We start from the raw sequence: 27,688 nt of genomic DNA, 5'->3' as shown, positions 1-27,688 counted from the left end.
ACACTCTCACATAAACCCACATAGAGACCTATTCAGATCATTAAATTATGGATACTTGTTTCTTACAGTCAATAAGTCCTGGGGGTAAACTGACACGCCAGCATGCACATAAATTATATCTAAAATGCAGCACACAGATAATTTTATGAGCTCTTCCATCTACAATCTACCAAAGAACCACAAAGAAGTAGCTAAAACATTTGACCACTATTTTGCAAGCAGAGTTTTGTTTTTCTGTTATTTTCATTTGTAAACTAGAGACATAGAATTCCTTGAAACACTGCATATACTGACTTTCATGTCCGAATTTTAGACTAGGATCAGCTTATGTTGAGAAATAAAGCCTTTTTGGTCAAACCTTGAACATATTTTGTGCAGTCTTGTACAACATTGCACAATCTTGCGTGATCTGTTGCTTGGAGTATGTGTTGCACATGACTGACAGCTATATCACACTATATTCTAGCTCAATATCTGTAAAACTGACCAAGTTATGGCATTTTTTTTAAAGGTTGATTAGCAGTGATGGACACACTGAATTGAGCTGACTGCAAAGGTTAATCAGATGTACATTCAATGATTGCGTTTTGAAAGTTTTATTAAAATCTGTTCAATGATTCATGAGATATTTTGGAACGGCACACACAAATGAACACAGACTTGGGCTAAGGCATTTGTCTTTGACGCGTGTTAATAATAATAATCACTTTAAACACTTTGGGTTTTGCTGAAAGAAGTGGCTAGTTGTTTGATAGTTTGTCTGCAGATGCTAAGACAAAAGAACTAGTCCTGCGACACCACGGCACAAGTGATAATCCTGTTTGTCCTCAAGTAAGGATATAAAAACTGAGGGCAAGCAGATAAGATTTAACAAAATTACTTAAAATCACTATATTTTATCATCATTCTCATTATTGTTAGTAACTTGGAATATCTGTGTAGGTTGCACTTAAAGCTGTTTGTTTGAAATTAATTGCATTTACAGTAAGTTGATACTAAAATTCAGAAAATCAGTGTTTCAAAGCTGCACCTGGGTTTTTCTGTAAAATCGCCTCTGAAAAGTGACAATATCCTTTCCTGTTATGGTATTTCTGTGTTTGTGGGTTAACAGCCCCTGCGATGAGTGATGCTGGGAAAGCTGATAGTCCAAGATGTTTGTGAAGGGCCTATTAAATGAAAGTTGACGCTAAGCATGCGGCCCGATTAGGCTCCGTATATCTGCCACCATCTGTTTGATCGGTGTGGAATAAACACTTCTGAACAATTAGGAGCTGCAGCTCACAGACACTTAAGCAAACAGACAAACAAGAAAATACACACACGGACGCATACGCGCACACATGAATGTCAATGTGGCCTGACATGAAGCAAACGAGCACTAAATGCTGTGTCCTTTCAGTGCTTTACATCATTACAGAACAAACTTTCACTGCTTCACTGTAACAAAAAAGTCAGATGTGTAGTTAGCTTGCTGCTATATATATGTATATATGTATATATATATATATATATATATAATTCCTTTAGAGTTTGTGCTGTTGCTTCCTTCTTTTTGACTTTTTAAAAGTTTTTTTCTGAATAAAAAGAAAAAAAACAATCACCAATCCATATCTGAAGCAAAATCACGCACGCAGGGTGAAAGTCTTCATAACAGCAATGACATCGTACAGCTGGCTGCTGAATAATAAATGAGAAGGTGGTTTCTGAGGACTTGTGCACTGTCTACTTCTATTTGTCAGGAAGACAAAATTAATCTCAGGTGATTACCTTCACAGTGTCGCCTCAGGAAAACTGCATATCTAAACAGGCAGGGATCCGACAAACAAAAATAAAGCTACCACACACTGACTCACAGACTGAGAATAGCCCATGTAGACATGCAGTCACCTGATGAACTCCAGTTGTATACCTAACCCCAGACAGATTCAGATCCAGACAATGTGCACAACTGGATGGACACACACACACACACACACACACACAGTAGAACACACAAACTGAACTGGGGTGAGAGCTGTCACTCAATCATATCATCAATTGAAGCCTTTTGTTGAGTTTTGTCTAATTGGTTCCCCTGCTGCCAGATCCATCTCTACCCTTCAATCATTCCTTCTGTAAAGTCAATAGTGGGGATATAATAACCCGCTTTATCACTGAGAGGTAATTCAGTGATGAACGCAAGGCTAACACCAACATTCACTCATCAACCATTCTGCTAAACTTCACTCGTGGTGTGTGGGGCGGAATTGGAGAAAATCTGTGAGCAGTATCGAGCTACTTTGGTGTTCTCTAAAGTAAAAAAAAAAGATCCTTCATCAGATCAGAACAACTCCTATATGATTGCATTCACTCAGACAAGCACATGCACACACGGGTCAAACTCACCAACCCTTCGCTCAAACCTGAAAAAGCCAAGCTGGGGAGAAAGTAGACTTACATGCGGCTGCTTGAGGGAATCTTCCGCCCATCTCTGAACCAAGTGATCTGGGGCCTCGGGAAGCTGTGTATTCGTGGTGCATGGATGAGAGCTCCCTCGCCCTGGGATACAGTTTGAGATCTCTCCCCCTCCACAAAACCTCCCATATCTAGAAGACATAAAAAATAAATGAAGGAGAGGGAAAGCAGATCCTCAGAAAAAAAGAATGGTTTTAATCATTATTCTCTCTCTTTTCTAACTGATTTGCATAGTGTGCATCTATTCTTTAATTTGCCAGTTACATGCAAAAATCCCATCACTTACAGGCAACCTGCACTTCGGTGCTGCACTGCATTATAGCACCCACTCGGTTTCTCACGATGCAGCGGTAGTGGCCAGCATGCAGTCGGTCTAGCGTGGGGATCAGGTATCTAATGGTACATAAAAACACAAGTGCAATTGGTCATGACCAGTATGACAAACATTTTGTCATCTTGGTGCTGTTATATCACCCACGCTAAAGATGCTAAATTAATTGAGCCGCTTGCCTGGACACCTGAAACAGCTTAAATGGCATTCCACTTAAAAGGTAAACACTCAACTATAACAAAGCATGTGGGACTTGATGTAACACTGGATGGTAGACACAGAGCTGCAGGAAGGAGAGACTATTTTTTACACTAGCACAGCCAAGTACCTGACAGGCAGGACTCACAAAATCCTATTGTTATCCTGTATCTTCAGTCTGTTCAATCAAATCCTACGAGCACCTGTCACATGTTTCAGACAGCCACAGCTCTGTCTTCTCTCCTCTGACATACATTCATGTTAGATGGTGTGTGAAAAGCTAGCTAGATAGCCCAAACTCTCTGTCTGGAAATGGTTAGCCACAAAAGAGTTTGGCATTTACCACAGCCACGATTACCTACATTGCACTACATCTGCAATTCGGATGTGGGGAGGTTGGTGTGTGTGTGTGTGTGTGTGTGTGTGTGTGGGGGTGGGGGGGTTCTGATTAAATGGATTCCAGTTCTACTCTTTGATCAAGTATGGTGAAGAATAATAAGCAGAGGGCTGGCTTGTGAGACAGACCCAGAAACTAAGCCACGAAAAGACGAAGAGTGGGGGGTAGAAAGATGTATGAGGGAGTGAAAAGGGATGGGAGGGATGCTGGGTGAGTGTGTTTGTGTGATAGCAGTGATAACAATCACACAATCTCCCCTAAGACTGTTTGTCCATGTCTAGGGTTTTGGTCAGACTGTGAATAAAGTCCTGAAAATGCGTCTCGAACTGGATAGAAGGTGACTTTGACTGTGGATTTTCACTGTGACTTGCAGGGACACATGTACCGTATTTTTCACCCTATAAATTCGGGGGGGGGGGGGGGGGGTTGTATAATGTGCATGCCCTGCGACTTATAGGCCAAAGTGATGTTTTTATAGATGTTTTTCTCATATTTATAAACTATTTTTTGGCTGAGATATAACCGTTTCCATTCATTCTGGCCGATAATATTGAACACTACCATTTTCAGCCGCTAGATGGCACCAGACTAGTTTAGCATGCCGTTATGTCTTACAATAAGTAAAAGTGGCTATTAATGACACAGTCGGCTTGCCATAGACTGCCACCCACCATCTAGCTCACATGGAGCAACCGTCAAATCAGCTTCATTTCGCTGCGCCATCCCAGCAAAATGCAGCTAATTTGGCCATTGAAGTGCATTCATTAAAGAAAAGTTCAACTGAGACACACCTTTGCTATAATGTTAAGCAAACCAATAATTGTTTTATGTGCTTAGCTTGTTAAATTTCTAAGGAATGTGCAGTGTTCCTCCTTCATGATTTCCTCCCTCTGCGTGCTTCTGGAGCACCGAGGCAGCAAATACTTCTGAAATGCAGCTGATTTGACTGTTAAAGTCCTTTTATTAGGTACAAGTTCAACTGAAACACACCTTTACTATCAAGTTGAGCAAACAAATAATTGTTTTTAGGTGGTTATATTGTTAAATTTGCACAGCAACTTGTGTGTGCATGCGCTACTTCCGCGTATCGGCTTTTAAAATGCAGCTGATTTGATCATCAAAGTGCATTTATTAAGCAAAAGTTAGACTGAGACACACCTTTGCTATAATTTCAGCAAACAAATAATTGTTTTTGTGTTAATCTTGTTAAATTCTTGTTAAAGTCCTCCCTTGCATGCTCTAGCAGCCGCCATTTGGCAGCCAATCGATTTTTGGCACACCAGCCCACATTGCTGGATTGTCAGCGGTGACGCATAATAGATGCAATGTATACGGTGAAGCAATGTATTTATGGATTTTTCCACTTTATTAGACATATTTGGACTGATACGACTTATAGGGCGGTGTGACGTGTACGGCGGGAAATACGATAAGGCCCATGTTAGCACAGGCAGAAGCCACAAAGTACGCTATTAGAAAGAGCTCTCCTGCATTGTGTTAAGTAGATGAAATATGTAATATATCATGTCCAGGAGAACTCCGCCATCAATGAAACAACATCTTACCGCTTGTCGAGCAGAGAAGCACACCCACGCTGTACAAGACGATGAAAAGCACACACTGTGTTACTCTATTACAACAATGATAGTTTTGACAAAAAAAAAAAAAAAAGGCAAGAGAAGAGTGAAAAGCGCATTATCTGCTTACACCATCCTTGAATGTGGAACACACTTTGCAATACAAATCAGAATTAATCCGAAATTCCCCAAACGCAACAGGGAGATGTGCAGCCAAATCAGGGTTGAATAAATTCATGAAGAAGGAGTCTGGAAAATGAATAAAAATGAGCAATTGTGCTATTAGTTACAATTAAATGCTGTTAAAATGTCCTCCTGTGGTGAGATAATTACAGTTGATGAATAAAAGAAATGATAACAGAATCAGTTCTGGTATGCAAAGTTACACTCCTCACCTGTACTCCAGGGAAAAGCGGGTGAGCTCGGTCCCGTTGTAGATCCATTTGAATTCCAGGGGCCAGCTGCCCTCCGCCATGCAGGTCAGCACCAGGCGGTTTCCCTCCAGGTGAACCTGGGTCTGAGGAGGATCCATCTTAAAATATGGCGGGACATCATCTAATAGAAGAAAAAAGAGGAAAAGTGGAGGCAAAAATTAGTCATAAAAATGCCACAGGAAACAAAAGTGTGAATAAAGACTGAAAGTGAATCCATGAGTGTTTTAGTAAAAAAAAAAAAAAAAAAAAAAAAAGAGCTGTGATTCTGTAACTCATTTGAGAAGACTCACAACAATCTTAGCAGTTCACAGGAAATGAGAGTTTAGAACAAGCCATTTCCATTTTTTTCAGCACTTATTAGGAACTTGAAGGTCAACAGCAAATATTGCCCCAAAAAAGCAGATGGAATAAATTGCTACTGCAAACACATCTTACTCTTTTCTTTCAAATTGAAATGTGCTGGCAGAGAGGGGGAGAGCAATTTGTGCTGCAAAAATGTAGTTTAAATGAACACTTCCATACCTTTAAACTACTAAAAGGAGGACGGGGTGGAAGATGGAGAGAGGAGCGGGAACAGTCAAAGCAGATGGAGAAAAATACAACATTAAGAAAAAATGGAACGCAAGCAATTTAGACGAGGAGCAAGTAAGAAAGTAGGAAGCAATGGGAGGTGCTGGTGGAAGGGGTTGCTTTAGAAAACACAGTTTCACCTTCTTAAACCCCCATTCTTTGACAGGATGAGTTATGTTTTGAGCCTCCCTTCATTTATCTTTATAGTTCCCTAATGCAGCCAGATTATACAAGCCCCATCTGCAACACTGCACACAGCCAGTGCAGCCACAAAAAAAGCCTTTAAGGTGATGCACAAAGTCCAGAGCTGAGTTTCGAGACAAAGTGCTTTCATTTGAGCTGATGAAAAAGGCATGATCAGACCTATTGATCTGTCTGCCTCACCAGCCATAGGCGACACTGAGCCAATTGTGCCGATGTTTGTGGCGGGCTAATTAAAGTCTGTATTAATAGTTGCAGCAAGTCGCCAAAGCCTGAAGCACGGCTGGTTTTACGTCTGCCACGCCGGTTGATTCACGATCACGGCTGATCACTGGTGCCTTCCTTACTCTCCACACCTGTACACGAGTTCAAACGCAAGATTTATGAGATCAGATGCAGAGTGTGGTGTGGCAGAACAGGGTAAATGTGAGGGCAGTCCTATCGAGCAGGGAAGGGGACTCAGAAAATTGAACTGATTGAAATCATAAATAAAAGAATGGCAATGGAGCTCTGTGCTTTCCCATAGGCAGCCATGTGTGCAGAGTGTACATATGTCCCAGAACACATTCTAGTTTGGCAGTCTTTTAATCATACTACTCTAATTTTTTATATATAATATAATTCAACATCAATGGCTCTCATGGAACTAATAGAAGAGATAACAACTGCTGTGGATCAAAAACAGTATATGTGTTAGCGTTTGTTGATTTAAAAAAGGCCTTGGACACTACTGACCATACCATCCTCCTTGAAAAACGAAATAAATATGACATTACAGGATTGGCACTACAGTGGGTATTCAGTTATTTCAATAATAGGAGCAGTTTGTACAGGTAAACGATGGAAGATCTGAATTTTGTGTTAATGGATGTGGAGTCCCTCAAGGCTCTGTGTTGGGACCAACGTTGTTTATTTTGTATGTGAATGATCTGGTTGATGTGTCAGGGCTTTTGAAGTGTGTTTTATTTGCAGATGATACCACATTTTTTGTTCAGGTGAAGATATTGAACGGATGCTAGAGATGATACAGACAGAATTTGTAAAAATACAAACTTGGTTCCAACTTGATAAGTAATCATTAAATTTGGCAAAAACAAGCTACATGGTATTTAGTAATAGAAAGAAAATTGTCCAAGTCCCATTTAAAATTGACAGTACTGAAATTCATAGAGTTAATGACATTAAATTTTGAGGTGTCGTTATTGATGAGAAGCTGACATAGAAATCTCATGTAAATTACTTAAAATTAAAAATAACAAAATCAACTGCATTACTGTATAAAGTAGAAGAGTTTTTGAATGACATCGCTTTGTATATATATATATATATATATATATATATATATATATATTGCATAACGTAATGATTGTTCCATATTTAATCTATTGTATTCAAGTTTGGGGAAAAGTATGCAAAACAATTATAAATTCTATTTTTATTTTACCAAAAAGAGCTATAAGAATTATTAGTAGGAAGTGCTATGGCATACTATTTCATCAATTGAAATTATTAAAATTTTATTATTTGGTTGAATATAGTATTTTATAAGTCATGTATAAAGCTCATAAAAAATATTACCCCCAAATATTCAATTAAAATTTGTTGTTCTTTTAAATGAATGAAAAAATGAATAAATAAAAAATACTACTCGAAAAAATGACATTTAATTCAACAAGCAGTCTGTTTAATTTAATTTTTTTTGTTTAACACTCCACTTTTTGGCTCATTTGCTCTGCCTATCACCCTTCAATCAATGTCTCGAAAACAAACACTTTCAAAACCAAAAGGCAACTGATCTCGGCTGAGCTCAGTAAGGGAGCCATCACTATTTTATTTTTTTTCTTTCTCCATGCCCAGGCTGCTGGAGTGGTGGCTCCGCTGTAATTCCATCCACCAGAAAATGCATTTGCACTTGACACACACACACACCAAATCCAAAACATTCACTTATGGCTGAACAAACACGCATAAAGCAACATGAGACCACTTCTAGCTGAATCAGGGGCTTGGTGGCTGTGTGCACTTAGCGTTGCCACACCATCAACCAGGCCACCATTAGGAACCTACACACGCAACATCTAGACTCACACATCAATTTTCTATGCTGTTGATTGTGTTTATTTATTTATATTTTGTTATTGTCTTCATATTTCATCACGTTTTCTCTGTTTTATTGCTACGATTCATCATGTTTAATTTCTCAGCATCTCCCTGTGTCATCAGTCATTTTTCCATCAGTCATCCTCGTCCTCTGTTAACCATCGTGTTCATTAGTCTCAGGTGTTACCAGTAGTAACCATCCCTCCCAGCCTACCTATACTCCTGATTCTATTTTGTTCATCAGTCCATCCTGTTACACTAGTTGGACCTTGCTTGCATCTTGTTGATTTGATCGCAGGTCTTGTTTTATTGCTGCCCTGTCGGCTAATATATATTTTTAATTAAAGTTCAGGTTTTGTCTTTAGTCTTTGTGCTTCAGTCTGGGTCCATCCTGAAACAATCCTTGACAGTCTGAGGTTAGGAACATGCATGATATTGACTTACTGATGTGAAATTGTGGAATGGGGAATTGAGTGCACTCTAATCTCCTCTGTGATTACCTGGTATGCTCATGTGATCACATTCCTTGCTGGCTCAAATGACCCATCAAAATGAAATCTGATAATAAATCTCTGCGCGTGACTTGTGTGTGACAATGGCGGCCAGTTTTACATTTAGAGTGAGGAGAAAGTTTCTAAAAGCAAACGCCGCTAACGAGAGAGAAAAGTCAATGTTTAAATTAATCAAGAGCTCAAACTCTGATCCCAATTTTTTTTTGCCAAGAAGCACTGACCTAAAAAAAAAAAAAAAAAAAAACTTAAAAAAAAAAAAAACCTCCCTTCTGTGTAACCATTTCATGCGAACTTTTCTTTAAACGTAGAGAATCTTAATGACAGACCGTCAACACACCTTCTGTAACAAGACGGGACTAAATCTTTTGCACTGGCCTCCCTAAACTAACGCGTTTCCAAAGAAAAAAAACTCTTCTGGCCCAGATTCTCTCCTTCCTCACTGTGTTTTGTGATAGTCAAGGTAAACTCAAACTTGCTTACAACAAATTTGTGTCTGTAAAACATACTGCATGTGCTCTAAAGTGGCAGGATTATTTTCCTTCTCTGAGTAAGCCAAGGTAGACGAATACATAATGTAAAAATATGCACTGTGCATGTGTATGTCAAGGTTGGAAGCTGTGTCTATTTTTGCTTATGCAGATGTGAACTTTTACATGCATCGGGCTTGTACAGCGGTACAAAGCTCTGGCAATTTACACAGAATGATGCACCATAAACTGCTCTTCTGTTGTTACTAATGTATTGGGATGTTCTCCACTGTGGTATTATCATCAGCTGACATAATCCAACATTTGTTTCAGTTGTCATTTCCTCCAAGTGCACAGTGGTTTCTTCAAATAAAAGTCTATGTACACCACTTGTGTTTTCTTTCAGGCATGCAATTACACATTTTACAAATGAACAGCAATGTGTGTTTATCTCATTACAGCTGGTTGGCTGCACTGAATCAAGGTAAAGCTGGCATTTATTCTAAAAAGACAGCAGTGGAGGTAGGATAAAAAGAAAGCACACGTGCAGGGAAGAAATATTGCATCCTCCATTCCAGTGTAGAATGCAGAGGCTGCACTGGTTTGGCAGGTACATGGCAGCACCTGCTGCAGGCTTCACATCCAGATGGAAAGCTAGAGAGCAGTCCCTCTTGAGTAGAAGCTCCTCCAGCACACCGACCGCAGATAAAAGCCGAATGGAGTCAGCAGATCTTGGGAAGACCAAAAACTGGTATGGGAGGACCAGGAGGGCTTTTTATGTGGCTGCTGTGCAGAGCAGCTGCCCTCAACAGCCAGTCTGCAGCACCACAGCCCATTCACCACATACATAAAAACACCTTATTCTAACCTGACAGCTGAGGTTGAATGGTGGCACGACTCCAGTCGGGTCCCCTGCTGCATGTACAGAATTTTAATGGCTGCGAGACAAAGACCACAGGCACCAGGGCAGTTTTATATACCAAAGCCCATTGTGTGCTGCGTTGCACCATGCTGGCATGCAATCACACAGACGGTGTTCACATTCGGCTTTTGTCTTGTATTTTTTTCCTCTTGCTTATTTTGCGCCTCACCTCCTAACCTCAGCTCTACTCCAGCAGCAGGGAGCTCTTCGCCCCCTCTGTTTAATCCTCGGGTACCTGCGTTTCAGTTTGTGTAACTACATCCTTGCTGGCACTTGGCACTGTGGGACTGAGATTCAGCAATAGTGGATGGTGGAGCAACATATTGTTGAAATATTTGGAGTTCTCTTGTGATCCACTCTTACTGTCTCATGTTTCACTTTCTCTGTCTCATTTATTTATTTGCACACTCATTTTTCTACAGCCGTGCATATCCACTTTCCTGCATTGTTCACACAGACCAATTTCCTTCACAGTGCATCATGTCATCCAGGAAAATTTAGAGCCTTCATTTGGCCTGGATTGGTCTTTAACATGCGAGAAGGGTCATGGTGAGCTTCTGTGATGGGGGTTATGGAACTGTCATGGCAGCATCCTTGGCCTAGTAATGTTATGGCAAAAGCATGAGGGTTGGAGGTGGCATCTAGAAAGCTAATGAAATTCTTTGTTTTTGATATACATACTCCTGCATAATAGCTTGGCTAAAGCTTTACAAACTGAAATGAGAATGTTCAAGGCAGGACTTAAAGTCCTTGTAATAGAGACATTAATATACACAAACACACAAAAATACAGAGCTGTCCTCTCAAAAACACTGCCAGTTCTGGAGGTCAGGATGATCACAAGCTGCTGTCATCGTGACAGCAGGTACCGATTTACACTCCATCTCTAAGGTGAGTCAGAAAAGGAGGGCAACATGAAAGAAAGGATTAGGAAAGAGAGCGAACGAAAGAAGACACAGAGGAGAAGAAAAAAAAGGATGACAGTGAAACAGACTGCGAGAAACATGCAGGGTTCAACACAGAGAGGTGGAGAAATGATGGAGAGGCAGGCTGATACGAAGAATAGAGTCGTGGAAAAAGAAAAATGAAAAGAGGAAAAAAGGTGTCCTCCAACAAAAGACAGCAAGGTGAAGCGGCCCATTACAGGACGAGCCAAACAAGAAAACTGGGCCTGAAGACAAGGACAGAAGATGAAGAGCTTTTGTGTACCCCTACATTCATTTACACAAATGACTCGTGGATCAGCATCTGCATACCACAAGTAAGTCACTGTCTATCACAGCTTGAAGTTCTCCAGGCTTTCCTCCACCTGTATTTATAGCCTCCAAAGCATGTTTGTCCAGCATTCAAAGCACACAATTGCACTGTAGGAGATATTTTTGTATCCCTGTTGTAGTAGTACAGACTCCTATACAGTCACATTTAATACTCAAAGGAATAGATGATGAAATATGGATTTTTATGTTCAGTCATTAAAATGTTTTTCTTTTTGATGATGTGTCGGCTTTGATGTTGCAGAAAAAGTCCTCAGGTCCCTGCCGATGAAACACAGCCAGCATCCCAGCTGTATTTAGTGGATTGCCACGGGTTAATTGATGTGTAATTGATGAAATTAATTGAGGTGTAATGTACCGCGGTGACGTGTCTGGGAACTCAATCAGCTGCGGGCTTGCGGTTGGTGCATGTTTAGGTGTGCCCGTTTGTCTTCGTGAGGCTACAGCAACACAATTAGAAGCAGTACTGTACCATCCAGCCAACAAATGGAGATTTAATTAGGAGTGAAGACGGAACGGGAGGCCAGTCAATGGGCAGCAGATTGAATTATCTGGACATACAGTCCAGCAGGCAGCCCAGACAAATTCACAGTTGCACACATACCCGAACACACGCTCCCTCTCTGTTTGGAATTCTTTCCTGTTTGCCTCATTGCGCCTCTGAGCACTTTCCTCCACCTCCCTGCCATCCGTTGCCTGTCTGAAATTATCTTCCCCTTTTAGATTCTATCTTCCCTCGTCTTTTTTCATCTTGATTTTCTCTTTTTTCTCCTTCAAAAATAACTTTCTTCTGCACTTGTTGAGGCAAACTTGATTTCTTTTCCACCTTGACCTCTCTCACTACTGCTGTTTTCATAGACTCTCTCCATGTCCTCTCATTTCTTCGCACAAACTCTCACTTTCCATGTCTTTTCCATCTGAGGTTTCTGCCAAAATGTCTCCGTTGTCTTCTGTCTTTTTGCACTGCTTCTTTCACTGTATCTTCTTTCCGTTTAGTCGTTGCTCTCTCGTTCTTCTCAGCAGTATATTGTATGGCTCGCCAAGGGACGTGTCTGTGATATCCAGGAGCCTAATTAGCAAGTCCAGCTTCTGGCAGAGAGCTCAGCTCACAGAGGAGCACAGGCACAAGGCCCGGTCTCAATTAATGAGACCTCACACACCCACAGCCACCATTACACACCCTCTGCAGCAGCCAGTCTTGTTGGCTCAGCCTTGTCCGATGAGCAGTGGCAAAACCCCAGCTGAACAAATGTAGCAAGATGTAAGAAAGTTATGTCTTTAATCATGAAGGAGTTGTCATACAGCAGCTTTAGAGGTTTTGATCAGACTTTGTAGTGCACAAAGAAGATTTATATCCAAGAGCAACAGTGAACTCTGAACACACTCTTGAAACCAACAAATGGGGCCTCGTTGCACTTTTTAGGGACAAGACATATGAAATTGTTTTGGTTGGGCAATTTGAAGAGCTCTTATGGTTGGAACACTAAAGAAAATGGCTGAGGCTTTCAACCTGATTTACTGGTCGACCTGAAGGTCTTATTTCCCAGGTGTGACAGACAGCATCTATGTTATGAAAAAAGAAGTTCATGCGCCATAATCACGTGTCTCTTTCGGACTTCCCTCTTTCCAACAAGAATGCTTCACGTAGTAAAAACAGGACAAGCTGTTTGGTTTTTGTGACAACTAATTACCAGCATTTGAGATTAATAGAGGAAGCAACCTAAAACAAATTAGTGACACTGGGTGATGAAAACAGAAAAGGAAAGAAAGTGAGAGGAGTGCCGGCTAGCTTTTACTCAGGGCTTGAGAGAATTGGAAATAGGCCTAAGTGAATTTGGAAAGTAGGGCGAAGAGTAATGCAATAAATAAAACAAACAAACGCATTGAAATGTGAATTCCACAAGGCCTTGGGTCATTAGAGTTAATACTGTGCATAATGCCATCTGCTGTGATTGTTTACACTAGGCTGGATAATTAGATACTAATTAGTAGATGGTATGGTGGGGAAAACCTTATTTCACACGCACTCAGATGAAGATAATCAGATGCACCTGCAATGCTGGGCTGCCCGTCCACCCTGGGACCAGTGGGTAGCTCTGTAAAGACATTGTGGGTCTTGATGTAATTGCTCAATGCACCAAACAGTATTTGTATCTTCTTTCCCTCCCATCATTAACATATAAATAGAGTTGTATTTATTTGGAGTCATCTTCTCTCTTGACATTGCTAAAACCCGTGTTCCTCTTGTTCTCCTTTGTACCACTTAGTGTCAAAGACAGGAATAAAAAATATGCATGTGCACATTCTCAGCTTTGTGTTTTGTATCTGTGTGTGTTCAAAACAAAGTATTGTCAGAAAAAAATGCATGAACTCTAAATGCCATACTCCCTCTTCCCAACTGATTTCTTTGAACTTTTGAACAAGAGGCACACCACTGGCTTGCTAATAGCGTTTTGCTAAGTTTGAGGTATCTTGGTCCCTGTTGATATAATGTATGCTTGGAAAAGCTGGGGATTGTGATTTTTATCAGTGTGGCAGAGTGCATGGCTGCCAAGCAGTGAGTAGAATATGCTAATGGCACAGAGCGGTTGACAGAAAAAAAGAATTATTACCTCCTTTCATTACATCCACACCGGCCGCCTGTCGGTCCCCCTTTCTTCCGTTGGGCCCAGGCGTGAACAGCAATCAGCATTGCCAATGTTTTATTTACCGGCTTTGAAGCAGACAAACACCCTCTTTGGTGTGAATTCATCAATCCGCTCAGGTATTGAGATCTCAGAGAGGTTCTATAACTGACAACAGGTCACCTGGATCCAATTACACGTGAGGAACGCCGGGTCTCTTGGCGAGAAAGAGTTAAAAGTGACGTGATGGGAGGAAGGTGACTATACGGAACGAGGAGTGGACGTTTTTTTCATCTTCTCAAATTTCCACTGAAGTCTGGAGAGTAGCAGGATCATCACCTTTGTGAACAGGATGGCCCGTGGGAGCTCGGAGTCCCCACTCCTAATTGAGACCTCTGGAGTGTGAGAGCTGACAGAACAGGGCTCGTCATATTCCTGACCCTCTCCACCACATTAAGGAGGGGGCTCTACATCCATTATTTTCCTCCATCATCCCAGCCAGTGCAGAAAATCTTGCTTTGTGGCAATGTGGCAGCTTCGTATGGCGCCCCAAAGCTGCCAGCCTCCTTCCAGGCCACACATGTCACCTCTTTGACATCCACACAGTTTCATTTGCCACTTCCATGTCTAAAAGTGCACATGCACCAGAGAGGGGGTAGAGGAGGAACACAGCTAGCACTATGCCAGCAGGCAGACAAAGATCTAAACGCCCTGACATTATGCTAATGGTAGCGTTTGACTGGTTCTTACATGATTTCACACCACATTGCTCACCTCAATTATCAGATAGAGTAACGAGAGCCGAGCGAGAAGAGCGCAACTCGAAGAAAGCAAGAAAAATCCCCATTCAGACGTACTAATTGTCTTGCTCTCTTCACATGATCTTTTAAGATGGTTTAGTGTGAGAAACATGACTTGTTAAAATTGGGTGAGCAAAATAAAGGTCCTATGTGAATACTATGAAATTATGCACGCTCAAGAGCGAAACTCCTGAATAACGATTAGATGCTAATTCTGACAGACCACACAAGAAGATGAAAGATGTGTTTCTGTTTTCTCTCCTCTGATTAGGTAAGTGCTCAGCTTAAGATTACAAAATGGATTATCACATTTTTTTTTAAATTTGATGATATATGTGTTATGCACACAAACCTAAAATCTAAGTGTTTTTTTTACAACCCCTCCTTTAAAAATGCCTGCTATGTGTTGCAATTTTTTTAACAAGCCCGTTACCATAGGCTTGTGTCATCGTGATCGGCAAATTGCAAGCCGCTTTACACAAAAAACACGGCCCTTAATCAATAGTTCTCATAACACTCAAAACATAAACACTGCTTGGAGCTTGTTGCCAACAATGCTATCTAATATATGAGGCTGATGATGTTTTTCTAATTATATTTTTAAGCTTGCACTCAAAACATCGCTCCGAGAGCTTCTGTAGAGGCTGGTTTGTTTTCTTTCCTTGCTGATAAGAGCAAAGATAAAACACTAAAATCCACCTTGTCTCATTCCAAGCCGAAACCTTTACCTCTCAGCACACTCATTTCACACGCATGGATGTGAAGTAAACACGGATACTGAGAACTTTAGACATTTCTGAAGTAAAAGCTGAGGTTAGTCCTCTTCAGTGGTGGAGAAAGTACTCAAACACTGTACTTAAGTAAAAGTACAAATAAACAGACACAAATAATAATCTAGTAAAAGTAGAAGTATCACATTAACATTTTTACTTAACCAACAAAGTCCATGCTCAATAATCCAGGTATACAATCCAATAATTTTCAGTCAGGTCATCTGGACAGTTTCTTTATTAAAACAAACAAACAAAAAAAATACCTGTCCTGATGACCTGACTGAAAATTGTTGGATTGTATACCTGGATTTTTGAGCATGGACTTAGTTGGTTTTGAACCAGTTGACATGACTGTCGACGAGGAAGTGGGCTGGCACCGGAGGAGGGGGCGTGCCAAAGAAACCATCTTAGCACCAACATAACTGGTTCGTTCCACATAGGAGTAAGCTGTTGGGGGAAGAATCAATTTTGTGTTGTGTGTTTCCTTGACTGATGAAGCCTTCTGGATGGAAGGTGAAACGTTTCAGCACAAAAAATGAACCTGTCCAGATGACCTGACTGAAAATTGTTGGGTAGTGGAGTAAAAGTAAAAAGTACCCATGTTTAACTCTACTTAAGTAAAGTACCGACTTAAGTACAGTAATGAAGTACTTGTACTTAGTTACATCCCACCACTGATCCTCTTTCCTACTGACTTATACATATGCAGAGGTCTTTGTGTACAAGAAGAAATTACAACCACAGCAATTTTAGCCCTCACACAATGTCATGTACTCTATTTCCTGGAGGTTATTGTTAGAAATTATATAAATTTAAATTGCAGCACCATCTTCTATCAGGTTAATGTATTCACAGAGCTCCTTTTTTCCCTTCTTTCTCCTGCTGCGTTATTGAAATGTTCCCATCACTGCTCTTAACACACAGGCCAAAAAAAACTTCATGTAGGTAATTCTCTGAACTTTCTCTGCCTCTGAGGACCTACAAAGCAGAGGAATCGACTGTAACTGGCTGCATTCGCACATTTAAATGTGTATGGATGATCAAGCAGATTCAGCAGAACGCTGCTGGCACCCAAGCAAAGGCATGAGTGATTTGAAGGCTTAATGCGGCCCTCCACACCACGCCGAGTTATAGCCTGTGATTTGCATCATAAACGTCTGTTCAATTTCAACTTTTGGAAATGAATATCACTAAATTAAAACCTGACAGGGAGCCAGATGGAGGAGGCAGGAGTGAAACTCGTTTTTTCACATTTGTATTTTCAATCCATGATAGGAACTAATTCCATATTACTACATCTATAAGCCGTGCATAAATACACATCAAATAGCATTTTTTTTTCCAGACCTTATAATCCCCGGATAATCTTCATCTGCACTATAAGTGGTGCTAAATTGGAAAGGAAATGCTCAAATGAACATATTTACATCTGTCCCATTAGTGAGACACTGAGAAGATACAGCTCAGATTGGCTGCAGCTTTGAAATGCCTTTAGGCACTTGAGAATTTCATTAGAAGCACTTTAACATACTGTGCCATGGTAAGTAATGTGCTTTAATACACATATAAAGCAGTGGATTATAACAGTGGATATTAATAAATCACCAGTATTATTTATTAGAGCTTTTTAACCATAATAAGTTAATGTCATGGTTAATCTCTGACATGAATTCAACGGCTTTACGTGGGTGTTTGTGTGTGAGAAACTCACATTTAGTCATTTTTTATAAACAGTACATAAGAAAGATCTCTAAAGAGAAAGTTCAGATATTTAAAGTGGGGTTCTGTGGAAAGGTTACAAACATACAACACCTTACCTGCTTTTTGAAAGACCTCAGCTGGAAAAAAATGGGGTTTAAATTTGATTCAACAACTCTTAAGCTCAAAAAAAATGCTCTAAAAATGTTAAATATTAAATAGCAGAAATCCACTTTGGTCTTGGCTTTGCTTGCACTAGCCTTTGATTTCTCAAAGTAAATAACAATTTTTCCAAGTTGATGTGTTTCAAAGGGCTGTCTCTAACAAGAAGTACATTAATTGTTCAAAACCTTTCAACAGAACTCCGCTTTGAAACGGCTGGACTGCAGCTTGAGCACGCAAACTACGATAAAATGCAAGTTTAAATAAAATGTTTATTAGATGCAGATTTTGCAAACGCGCATGCATATTTCAAGTGGGATGATTTGTGTGTATTTAAATTCTTCATCAGATTAAAGAGACATGTGTAAGCCTCAGTCTTTTAATGACACAGAGATCAAAGCCCAACATGTCCCTGACACAAATGAGGGGGCTCATTAGAAACGGGTCAACAGGTCATCATTAGCAGGTTTGCAACCTTTGTAGCCTGCTTACCTTGCTCAATGTGTGTGTGCGTCAGCGTGTGTATGATTATCAGACACATCTGCTCTGGTCTCTGATCTCTTCACGGTGTGTGGGAGGTGCACAGGTCTCTCGTGTGGCCCTCTTCCCCGCAGACAAACGTCGCTCCAGAATTAAAGAGCTGGCCTCCTCTATTGCACCCCCTGCCTCAATCAACTCACTTTCCATCCATTACGACCCAACAGGATGATCTTCGTGGCTGAAGCGCATCGTGAAACCTCGGCTTTCCTGATTCAATGGGCTCTGGAGGGTTCTGACAATGACCAATTCACTCGTGACTATTATTCATCACAAAACCTTTCCAGCGCTCCAATAAAATCCACCACCCACCTTTCCCACTCTGTTTGGTATGCTGTAACAATCCATCACTTCCAAATGTTCTGTTGCCTCTACCGAACATAGCATACACACACTGTCTCTCTCTTTCACACACACATCACTTTTTTTTTTTTATGACTCCACTGAACAAACTCTTTCTCACTTCAGAAATTGCTATTTTGGTGCAGGGCTATTCCTTCTCTCAGCAGTTTCCCATTAATTCTTTCTTCCTTTACAAACATTCCCTCCTGCCTTCCCGTATTCCATCTCTAAAACCGCAAACTGCTCTTTCCCACTGCCAGCTCTGTCGCTCACCCTCCCTCCCTCACCTTCAGATGCCACCCATCCGCTGCCTCCATGCCTGACTGCTTTGACAGGTCCACGATTCAGGTGGTGGGGGGTGGAGGATTTGATCCTTCCGTGGAGAGCTGCACTGGCAGTGGGGTCCACTCTCCAACCACCGGACGTAGAGCCCTGAGCCACCAATTAAAAAGTCATGAAGGCTTTTAGGGGCACGCAGGGCTGGAGTTTCTCTCGCTGCTCTGGATTGGTTGACTGAAAATAGTCTTTGTGTTCCTGAGACAACAGTAGAAAGTGCCGGGGGGGGGGGGGGAGAGGGGCTACAGGTGAACAGAGCAGCAGCACATGGACCACTTTGCTCTTCCCTGTGCTTTTAAGCAATACGTTCCCCGTACCAACACTTTCTTGAATCAGATGAAATGCTTAACACATACAAAGTTGTGAATAAACTTAAACATAAAGTTTTGCAAAACATAATTGAGTTTAGATTTGCTAGATAATGATATTCAGTTGTATTTCAACTGGACAATTTAAAAAGTATTGAAAGAACTGATCTGAAATTTCAAAAATTCTGTTTTCCATGCAGTTGTTTGTTTTAGAATTAAGCATCTATTTATTTTAAAAGAAACATTGAGTTGAGCCAGTGGGAATAGGGGAACAAACCTTTAACCAACTTTTGAACAAGTTATAAAAATATTTAATAGTGCAATTATAGTGTTTCAGTAGCAATGTGTTTAACCAAAACTTACACAGCACCAAACAATTATTCATAGAAAATTTACAACTGTTTAATTGAAATGTGTGGTTTTAATCAGATTTAAACTAATATGGCAATATTTGTTCAAATAAAATCCTTTGTGACTAAATGAATTAAACCAGCTTAGTTAAAATGCATCAAATGTTACTAGTAAAATAAACAAACACACAAACAAATAAATAACCATGAACGGAGAGATGGACAGACGGACAGACAAGTAGGTAGGTAGGTAGGAGATAGATAGATAGATAGATAGATAGATAGATGGATAGATAGATAGATGGATGGATGGATGACCTCATCTATTTAAATAAGGCATGAAACTGACAGGACATGTTTGTGGTGATATTTTTCAAAGTTCATTCATCAAGCTGTTTTCTTGAGTATATGCATGTCCTCTGTACGACTGTCCTCTATGTTTGTGTTTTTTAAATTGACTTATTTGTGTGGGACAACAATTCGCTTAAAGTAACTAACGCCTCACACCATTTCCTAATGTGCAAACATCAGAAAGAGCTAAAGTGGATTACATTCTACAATGAAAGCCAACACAAAAGAATGAAAAAACATTTTTTCGGTCTAAATTTTGTTTTGTACAAATAAAGATCTGCTGGTTAATGGAGTATCAGTGTTTTCTTTGAGATAAATGGACTTATTGAATGGGTGAGCTAATGTATCACCTGAGTTCAGTGCTTTCAGAAAGCAGCTCATATATTTTGTTGGTGACCATTCCTGAGGATAATACATATGCCACATTACATGTGTGTGGGGAAAAAAAAGTGCTTTGCAAATGCTTCACTGGTCTCCCAGCATTAGTTTGGATGTACCAACAACTGTCATCCATCCATACTATGGTCACAAACAGCAGCCGGTCACTAATGGAATCAATAAAGCCTTGCAAATATTTACAGGACAAGAAACCTTCAAGGCAATCAATTCCAATCTATAGGACGATGGAGGGTTCGCATGCGGCTGTGTTTCACGTTAGAAAAATCAATAATGTCAGGTTTGGGGGAAAAGAGATGGGGAGGAAAAACAACCTGCGGTGGCATTCTACAATCTTTCACTCAAAATGTTCTTTTTCCATCCATCATCCCGACCACTACGATGGTTCCTTATTTTTCCAAAGTCCACGTTTGACATTGCTGTGTGCACCCCCCCGCAGGTATCAGGAATCATGGGGAGTGCATACAGTGAGGTAGCGGGAGACATCTTTTGAAGAAAGAGGCAGTCAGTGGATGTGACAGGAACTCAAAAGCCCGGGAGATAACAGCGTCTGCCTGTGGAAGTCTTCACAGGTATAAAGGTAAAGGAAGAGGGTAAATGGAGGACTGAAACTGCTTGGCAAATTCTCTGGATGATTGGATGTTAAAAAAAAAAAAAAAGATGTTCCTCGGTTTCTGCATACATTCCCAGGCAACGAGGAAATCCGGCTGAGTGACAGAAAGTGAGGCAGGGCAACGAATAAGAATTAGGCTATATTAAAAACAGATTGCTTCCATTTCTCTCTGGGGGCAGATTTTTTCCTCATGCACCGGGTTGTAATCCCAAGTTTATGCTCCGTAGTAACTAGCTCGATAAAATACATCAACCCAGCGCATAAAAAGTGAATAAAATGGAGTGTATAAAAGCATGTCAGGGTGGCAGGCAGCTATAGAAGTCGAGAACACCCAGTGAGATTCCTGACTTATTTATGCTTTGATGCCTGGTGGCAAGTTGACGAGTTCAACAACTTCCGATAAATCGGCAATAATGTTGGGATTTCTTCTGGTACTCATACAGTTGCTAATTCTTATGGACTGATATTTGTAAAGAAAACTATTTAAAAATTGCACTTTCTCTATGATAGCACCTTGTTTTCATTCTCTAATGCAAATTGCTTTTGGAGAAAACAATTAAAGTGGCGCAACAACTTTTCCCAGCAGCTTTCAGCATCTCTACCCTTCCTCTGTATCAGCGTAAACACAGGCTGTGTATGTTAAAAGCTGCACAAAACCCTCTGGTGGACAGCATTAGCATGAATGGATTGTTTTGACAGCAGCTGGAAGGTTGCACAGACAGTGGCTTCAGAGGGGCATATAAACAAAGTGGAGCCGCATGCCACTGTTTGTATCACAGGGTCTTCCAGTGCCCTTAGGCTGGAAAACATAAGTATCTGGTCAACTGCTCCATCCCCCCAGAGTGCCCGCTTGAATGCGAGCGTGTTACAGCGCAGATGAATTAGGCACATCTGTGTATAAATCAAATGTTACCCTGGTTGATGTTTTTTGCACTCTATGCATCATGCAGATATGAATACTGCACGGTTCACACTCTGAAAAACGACTATCCTTGTGTGATAGATATTTCACAGCATGGCTCAATTAGCCGAATTTTTCAACTGAGCCCCGTAAGAAATCCATAAAGCAGATCAAACTGAAAGTGCACCACACAGAAGTGTGCGTGTAAGCGTGTGAGAGAGACGCAGAAAGAATGAGATTGAACGCACAAACTTGGGAGTCCACTTAGCAGACGTGGTTCTGACTGCCAACTTGCAAGAAACGTCAATTACTTTCTCGACGTCTGAAACTTTTATGAATGCATCTAGTCTGTATCAAAGCCTTCCACCTCACCGGCTCTACTGAAAATATTTTCTTTAAATTAGATTTAATTATTAATAGGGAGGCTTCAGATTTGTTAGTGTATTCCAGGATTTCCTTAAAGTCTTTGTCCGAGGTGCCGTTGTACGTATCAAAACGATTTTACTGCTTTCAACATACCTTTTTTCTTTTGTTGTAAACAAACTGTGCTCCTATCTGTTGCCTTTGAGAAATGATTTGTGATTTGTTACGAGGACATCTGCTTACAGAAACACAAAAAATACCTAACAGCAGAAAAACACAGATATTGGGAAGAGAACGGTATGTGGGGAAGAAGCGGAGAAACAAATGATGTGGGGCCAGATCACATCTTTCACAGTCTGCTGAAGAGAGACAACAAAGGTGATAATCATAAGTGATGATGGTGACCAAAGCCTGGAAGCAGCCGGTTGAGTCTTAGTTGACAATAAATGTGATACAGTAGTCGCACCATGAACTAAACTAGCCACGGAGAGCTGTACATCTTTCACAGCAATGCATCCTAGACAGCGAGACAGACAGCTCTGATCTTTACTTCCATAAGCAAGACTGTTTTAATCCTTTCTGGATCAAAGGCGGCAGCCGCAAGCTTTGCCTCCCTTTCATTAGGAGGGGATAGAAGACAGCAGAAACCCTCCCTCCTCTTCAGGTCTGAATGGCCAGGTTTGATCAATCAATAGCAGTCCACTAAGTCAGGCCTAAGTGCCCCTACTCTAATCACTCTCCTCTGAAAAATAGAGGATGGTGTGGTGGCACCAGACATGCTCCTGCAATGTTTCATTAAAACAGTCTCCGGTCTGAGTACGAGTCAAATTATTCTGTGCTTTGTTATGTTCTGCTCCAGCATTAAGTCAGCTGCGAGACAAGCACAAAGGGGAACTTCAGAACCATCGCTTCAGTCCAAACATGATAGTCTCACCGCTGGTGAGAGGACGGAGCGGGGATCCGCTGGGCTGATGGAGAGGTTAAGTACAACTTGGATACAGTCTGACTTTGCTATTGTTGTTCACTGGAGGAGTGTAATCTTCTTAATCACAATCTAAACCTGCAGAACAATTGACCCATTTTCATATACGCCTTCTTATCTCTGAATGCGTACCCATATCTCATTTAGACGTGTTAGAAATCCCTTTTCAATCTAGGTGATCTCTGCTCACCAACATGCTTCCACATTTCTCTAATCCACTCAGATCTCATTCAATGCTTGCCACAGAAAGTCATATTTTTAAACTGACTAGCAGGTTCTGCTGGGTCTGTTTGTCCTAATGCGGCATGAAAAAGCGTATTCGCCACTGGTTTCTAACTTCAAGATTATTATCAATAATGAGTATTATTACAACATCTTAAATAAGATGAGGGCATAGTTCTTTGTTTCCCACATTTTTATAGAGAAAAGTAAAGAAATGTAATGAAAAACTTTGGGAATTCAGAAGACATTTTTCTGCTAAAGTAGCTTCTACAAGTCTCAGATCCTAATTACCTTGTAGGGACCGTGACTTTTTTCCACAGTCATCTTCGAAAAGGGAAAGTAATTCAATGCTTTCAAAGCGCCCGTCAAACCCAACTCAAACAATAAGAAGCCACACTTTCCTTTCAGGAAATGCCTGAAAATTTAGCTCCAAAATATATTCTGAAAACATTTTCAGGCGGTCATTATCTCGGTTTGTGATGCACTTGAAAAATCAAAGTTAACAAGAGCAACTGGGGTCAAGCTGAGTTTTAGAAAAATACTACTGTTAGACAAAAATGCTAAAAACAAAATAGTTGACCTTCAGAAAGATTTAGCAGACTCTGGAGTGATGGGTCATCAGAGCAAAGGCTCTTCATAGAGTCTAATCAATTCTGACTTCTTAAGAAATCAAAACAAACTTTTTTTTTTTCCATAATAAATGAAAAAAAAAATGTTTGAAGAAAAACATTATAAATGATTTTGCTATAAAGAGTTTCTCTCCAGCTATTAGGAATGGGGATGGGTTGATCACACTTTGATCTTGTGCTGCATTCAAAGGCATGTGGGGAAATTAAATTTAAATGAAGATTTTTGTTTGAAATGTTTAAAAAAATCACATAAAAGTCTGACAGGAAAGGCATGCCAAGGTTTTAACATCAAAACTATTTCATGCCCTTGTGTTTAAGCCAATTGCTAATATTAAAATCCTACTATTTTTTATTTTAAAGAAAATTGTAATCAGTATTTTCACTTATAAACCTTAATATGAAATATTTTTTAGTATGGTTTGAACAGAATATCAACATTATCAAACATGCTCCTGTTTCTTTGAGGCCAGGGTCAGTGTTCAACAAAAATCAAAGTATCCTTTCTGTATTTTACCAAGTACAAATATCAAATTTTTGGGAGTAAAATGACAATTTCAAAAACAACATCAAATTTTTTATCAGATAGTTTGAAAATGTGCATAACCATGTGTGCATATTTACGTGTTTATTGGCCTGTCCTTCTACCTGCACTGCCAGCCTGAATGGAAAAAAATAAAAAGTATTTTTCCTCAACTGGATTCAGTTTGCCTTCCTTTTTCCCCACCACTCCTCTGTTTATTTCTCTCTTCTTTCTCAATGAAATGAGAAGGGATGGTCTTTCTTCAACAGGAGCAATGGTGGCTTTATTGTCAGCATGAGCTGCCTATTGTTGCTGTGTGTCAGGCTGGACCGCTCCCATCATGCTGTCACCATGGTGCACAGATGTGATGGGAAAACTTTGGTGAATTCATTGTGGAGGAAATAAAGCATGGCGCCCGACTGATCTGACACCCTTATCTTCTTGGTATCAGCCCTGTCAGACACAGACAAGTCAGTCAGCTGGATCAAATAAGCAACACATACGAAATCTGTGCGGAGTACATCAAAGATTGCCCATCAACTAGTCCACATGAAATTAATATGACATAAGCAGTTGATGCCAGAGACGCCAAGTGCACTGACCTAAATGAGACAGCTTTAGCTGAACACGAAAGTGAATGGTACGCAAATAAGAAGCTCTATTTTCTTTTCTTTTTCTCCACTTTTGTTGCTTTTATTATACTTCTAAGTTTAAAAATATGTCATTATGAGAAGAAAAAAGGAACAAAGACCCTTTCTTTGCATACATTTGCTTACATTTGTGCAAGTTTTCCCATGTGTATGTCCATGACTTTCATGTGAAACTAGCAAATAAACACAAGCTTTGATTTTTCCTATTCCACTGTCAGGGTGACTGAGTCCTGCTCAAGGGGTCCTGGTGGTGTAGACAGGAGCAAAGGCACCAGCTGCTGACCTTTACTAGCATCACACAGCAGCAGGAAGTGCCTCAGTTTACCTGACTCACATTTGCAAAACAGCTAATCAGAAGGTCCTCGTGGCTCACCACCTGTGTGGGGTATTGTGTATTTACAAACCAGGTCTATATGTGTGGACATATGCATCTGCTTGCATAATTTCTGCTCATAAACAGTTTTGATGACATCATTACAAGTCAACAAGTAAGAAAAGTTACCTCTTTGATGCTTTTAAAAGTGGATGTGGGCTGTGTGGCAAAGGTCCTCAAAGTGGGTGTAAGTTGGGAGTTCAGTACATCAAACCCGAGTTTTAGTCTCATCCTTTAATTTGTAGCAACCACAGAACCGCTCCGACCACTGATGCATGTTAGCACCATCCCCAAAGGTTGCAGAGGCTGTGGTCTGACCACCTAGGTCTAAATTCTTCAAATTAAAACTTGATCTAATGTCAGGCTCCACTTTTAGCTTTGAAAGCATTATTCATAGTCCTATATTGTCTATGCAAAACTTGGCATTAAACAAGTGGTAAAAAATATAAAGTGTTGCTTTTTTTTTTTTTATTTTGGTAAAACGAACCAAAAGTGCTAAATTGCTGCATTCTATTTTCGGGTAAATTATCCTTCACTGAGCATTACACCAAACACCAAAGAGGAAAGAGTAATTAGACAAAATAAATCCCTTATTCTATATCCTAGCGGTCTACTTTTTCAAAAATGTTCCACCCTTTTCCCAAGCAAAGGAATCCATCCCATCTCGTGAATCTCCTTAAACCCTCTTAAAATTCCTCCTAATCAGGAGTGTGCCTTGGCAGAATGGCTTTACTAAAGTATGTCATAATAAAGGAGTGATTCACAATAATAATATAATTTTTACACAAAAAAATCCCTATAGTTTGATCTATTTCAGCCATTTCTACCTGCTTGAAGGTCTTAGATTGTATTTCTTTTTCAAAAGAACGATGGATGGATGGATGGATGGATGGATGGATGTAGGTAGGTAGGTAGGTAGGTAGGTAGGTAGGTAGACAGACAGACAGACAGACAGACAGACAGACAATTAATCTCAGGGTGAAATTCAAGGCACAAATTTGGAAAAAGACAATATGCACACGCACAAGGTGGTAGGGAGTACTACATTCATGACTAACCTATATATATAAAGATATATATATATATATATATATATATATATATATATATATATATATACATACATCTAAGCATAAATATATATCCATCCATTCATCCATTCATTAGCTTTTACCTGCTTCTTCCTTTTTGGATCTCAGGGGTCACCAGTGGCCATGTCCAGCAATCACTGTTTGAGGGGCGAGGTACACCCTGGACAGGTCGCAAGTCCAGCACATAGCCACATAGAGACGAACAACCATTCACTTTCTTACTCACACCTGGGGACAATTTAGAGTTACCAATCAGCCTAGCATGCATGTTTTTGGTCTGTGGGAGGAAATCGGAGTATCCGGAGAAAACCCACGCATGCACGGAGAGAACATGCAAACTCCACCCAGAAAGGCCCCTGGACCGGGATTTGAACCAGGGTAACCTGCTCGAGTACCGCAGTTTTACAAGGCTCTATTTTTAATTGTACGAGGAAAGGAGCTGAATAGTCTGATGGCTTGAGGGATAAAGGACTTCCTGAATCTGTCCATGGAGCAGGGCTGGGACAGCAGTCTACCACTGAAGGAGCTCCTCTGCTTCATGATGGTGCCATGCAGAGGATGATCAGCATTGTCCATGATGGATAGTAGCTTACTGATGGCCCTTTTCTCTGCCACTGATGTAAGGGACTCCAGCTCTGTTCCCAGCACAGAACCAGCTTTCCTCACAGCCTGTCAAGTCACCTGCATCTCTCCTCTTAATGCTGCCTCCCCAAAATACAACAGCACAGAAGACGACATTACCACAGACTGGTAGAGGATCTGCAGTAGTTTTCTGCAGATACTGAAGGACCCAAGCCTCTACAGGAAGTAGAGCCTGCTCTGACCCTTCCTGTAGAGGGAGTCTGTTTTTTTAACAAAAAAAACGAAGTCCAGATGACATGATTCAACCTTTTTTGTTGTTATATACCTGGATGACTGAGAAAACAAACTTTGTGTTTTTGAAACCATTAGTGAAAAGGCCAGACTTCAGGGGTATCTGAGGCAGGCTTGAAACACAAGAGTCAGGGTGGCTTCTGGGTAATACCAGATGGCTAGGCCTCAGACTGACGAAGCCTCTTGGATGAGGGGCGAAACGTTTCTTTTTAACAAAAAAAACGAAGTCCAGATGGCATGATTCAACCTTTTTTGTTGTTATATACCTGGATGACTGAGAAAACAAACTTTGTGTTTTTGAAACCATTAGTGAAAAGGCCAGACTTCAGGGTTATCTGAGGCAGGCTTGAAACACAA

General features: G+C 40.5%; 1 protein-coding gene across 1 annotated transcript in view; it reads right to left on the bottom strand.

The window, feature by feature from the left end:
• sdk2a (sidekick cell adhesion molecule 2a) overlaps positions 1–27,688 on the bottom strand; it is a 101,958-nt gene that overhangs the window by 46,119 nt on the left and 28,151 nt on the right. The window contains exons 2-4 of the mRNA XM_037689033.1: positions 5,353–5,512; positions 2,741–2,847; positions 2,438–2,585 (exon numbers count right to left, since the gene is read on the bottom strand). Coding sequence (XP_037544961.1) covers positions 2,438–2,585; positions 2,741–2,847; positions 5,353–5,512 — 415 coding nt within the window. The remainder of the gene's footprint in view (positions 1–2,437; positions 2,586–2,740; positions 2,848–5,352; positions 5,513–27,688) is intronic.

The sequence above is a fragment of the Nematolebias whitei genome, chromosome 15 (assembly GCF_014905685.2).
Source record: "Nematolebias whitei isolate Nwh7 chromosome 15, NemWhi1, whole genome shotgun sequence".
Classification (NCBI taxonomy): domain Eukaryota; kingdom Metazoa; phylum Chordata; class Actinopteri; order Cyprinodontiformes; family Rivulidae; genus Nematolebias; species Nematolebias whitei.
This window is presented reverse-complemented; position numbering and strand designations above follow the sequence as displayed.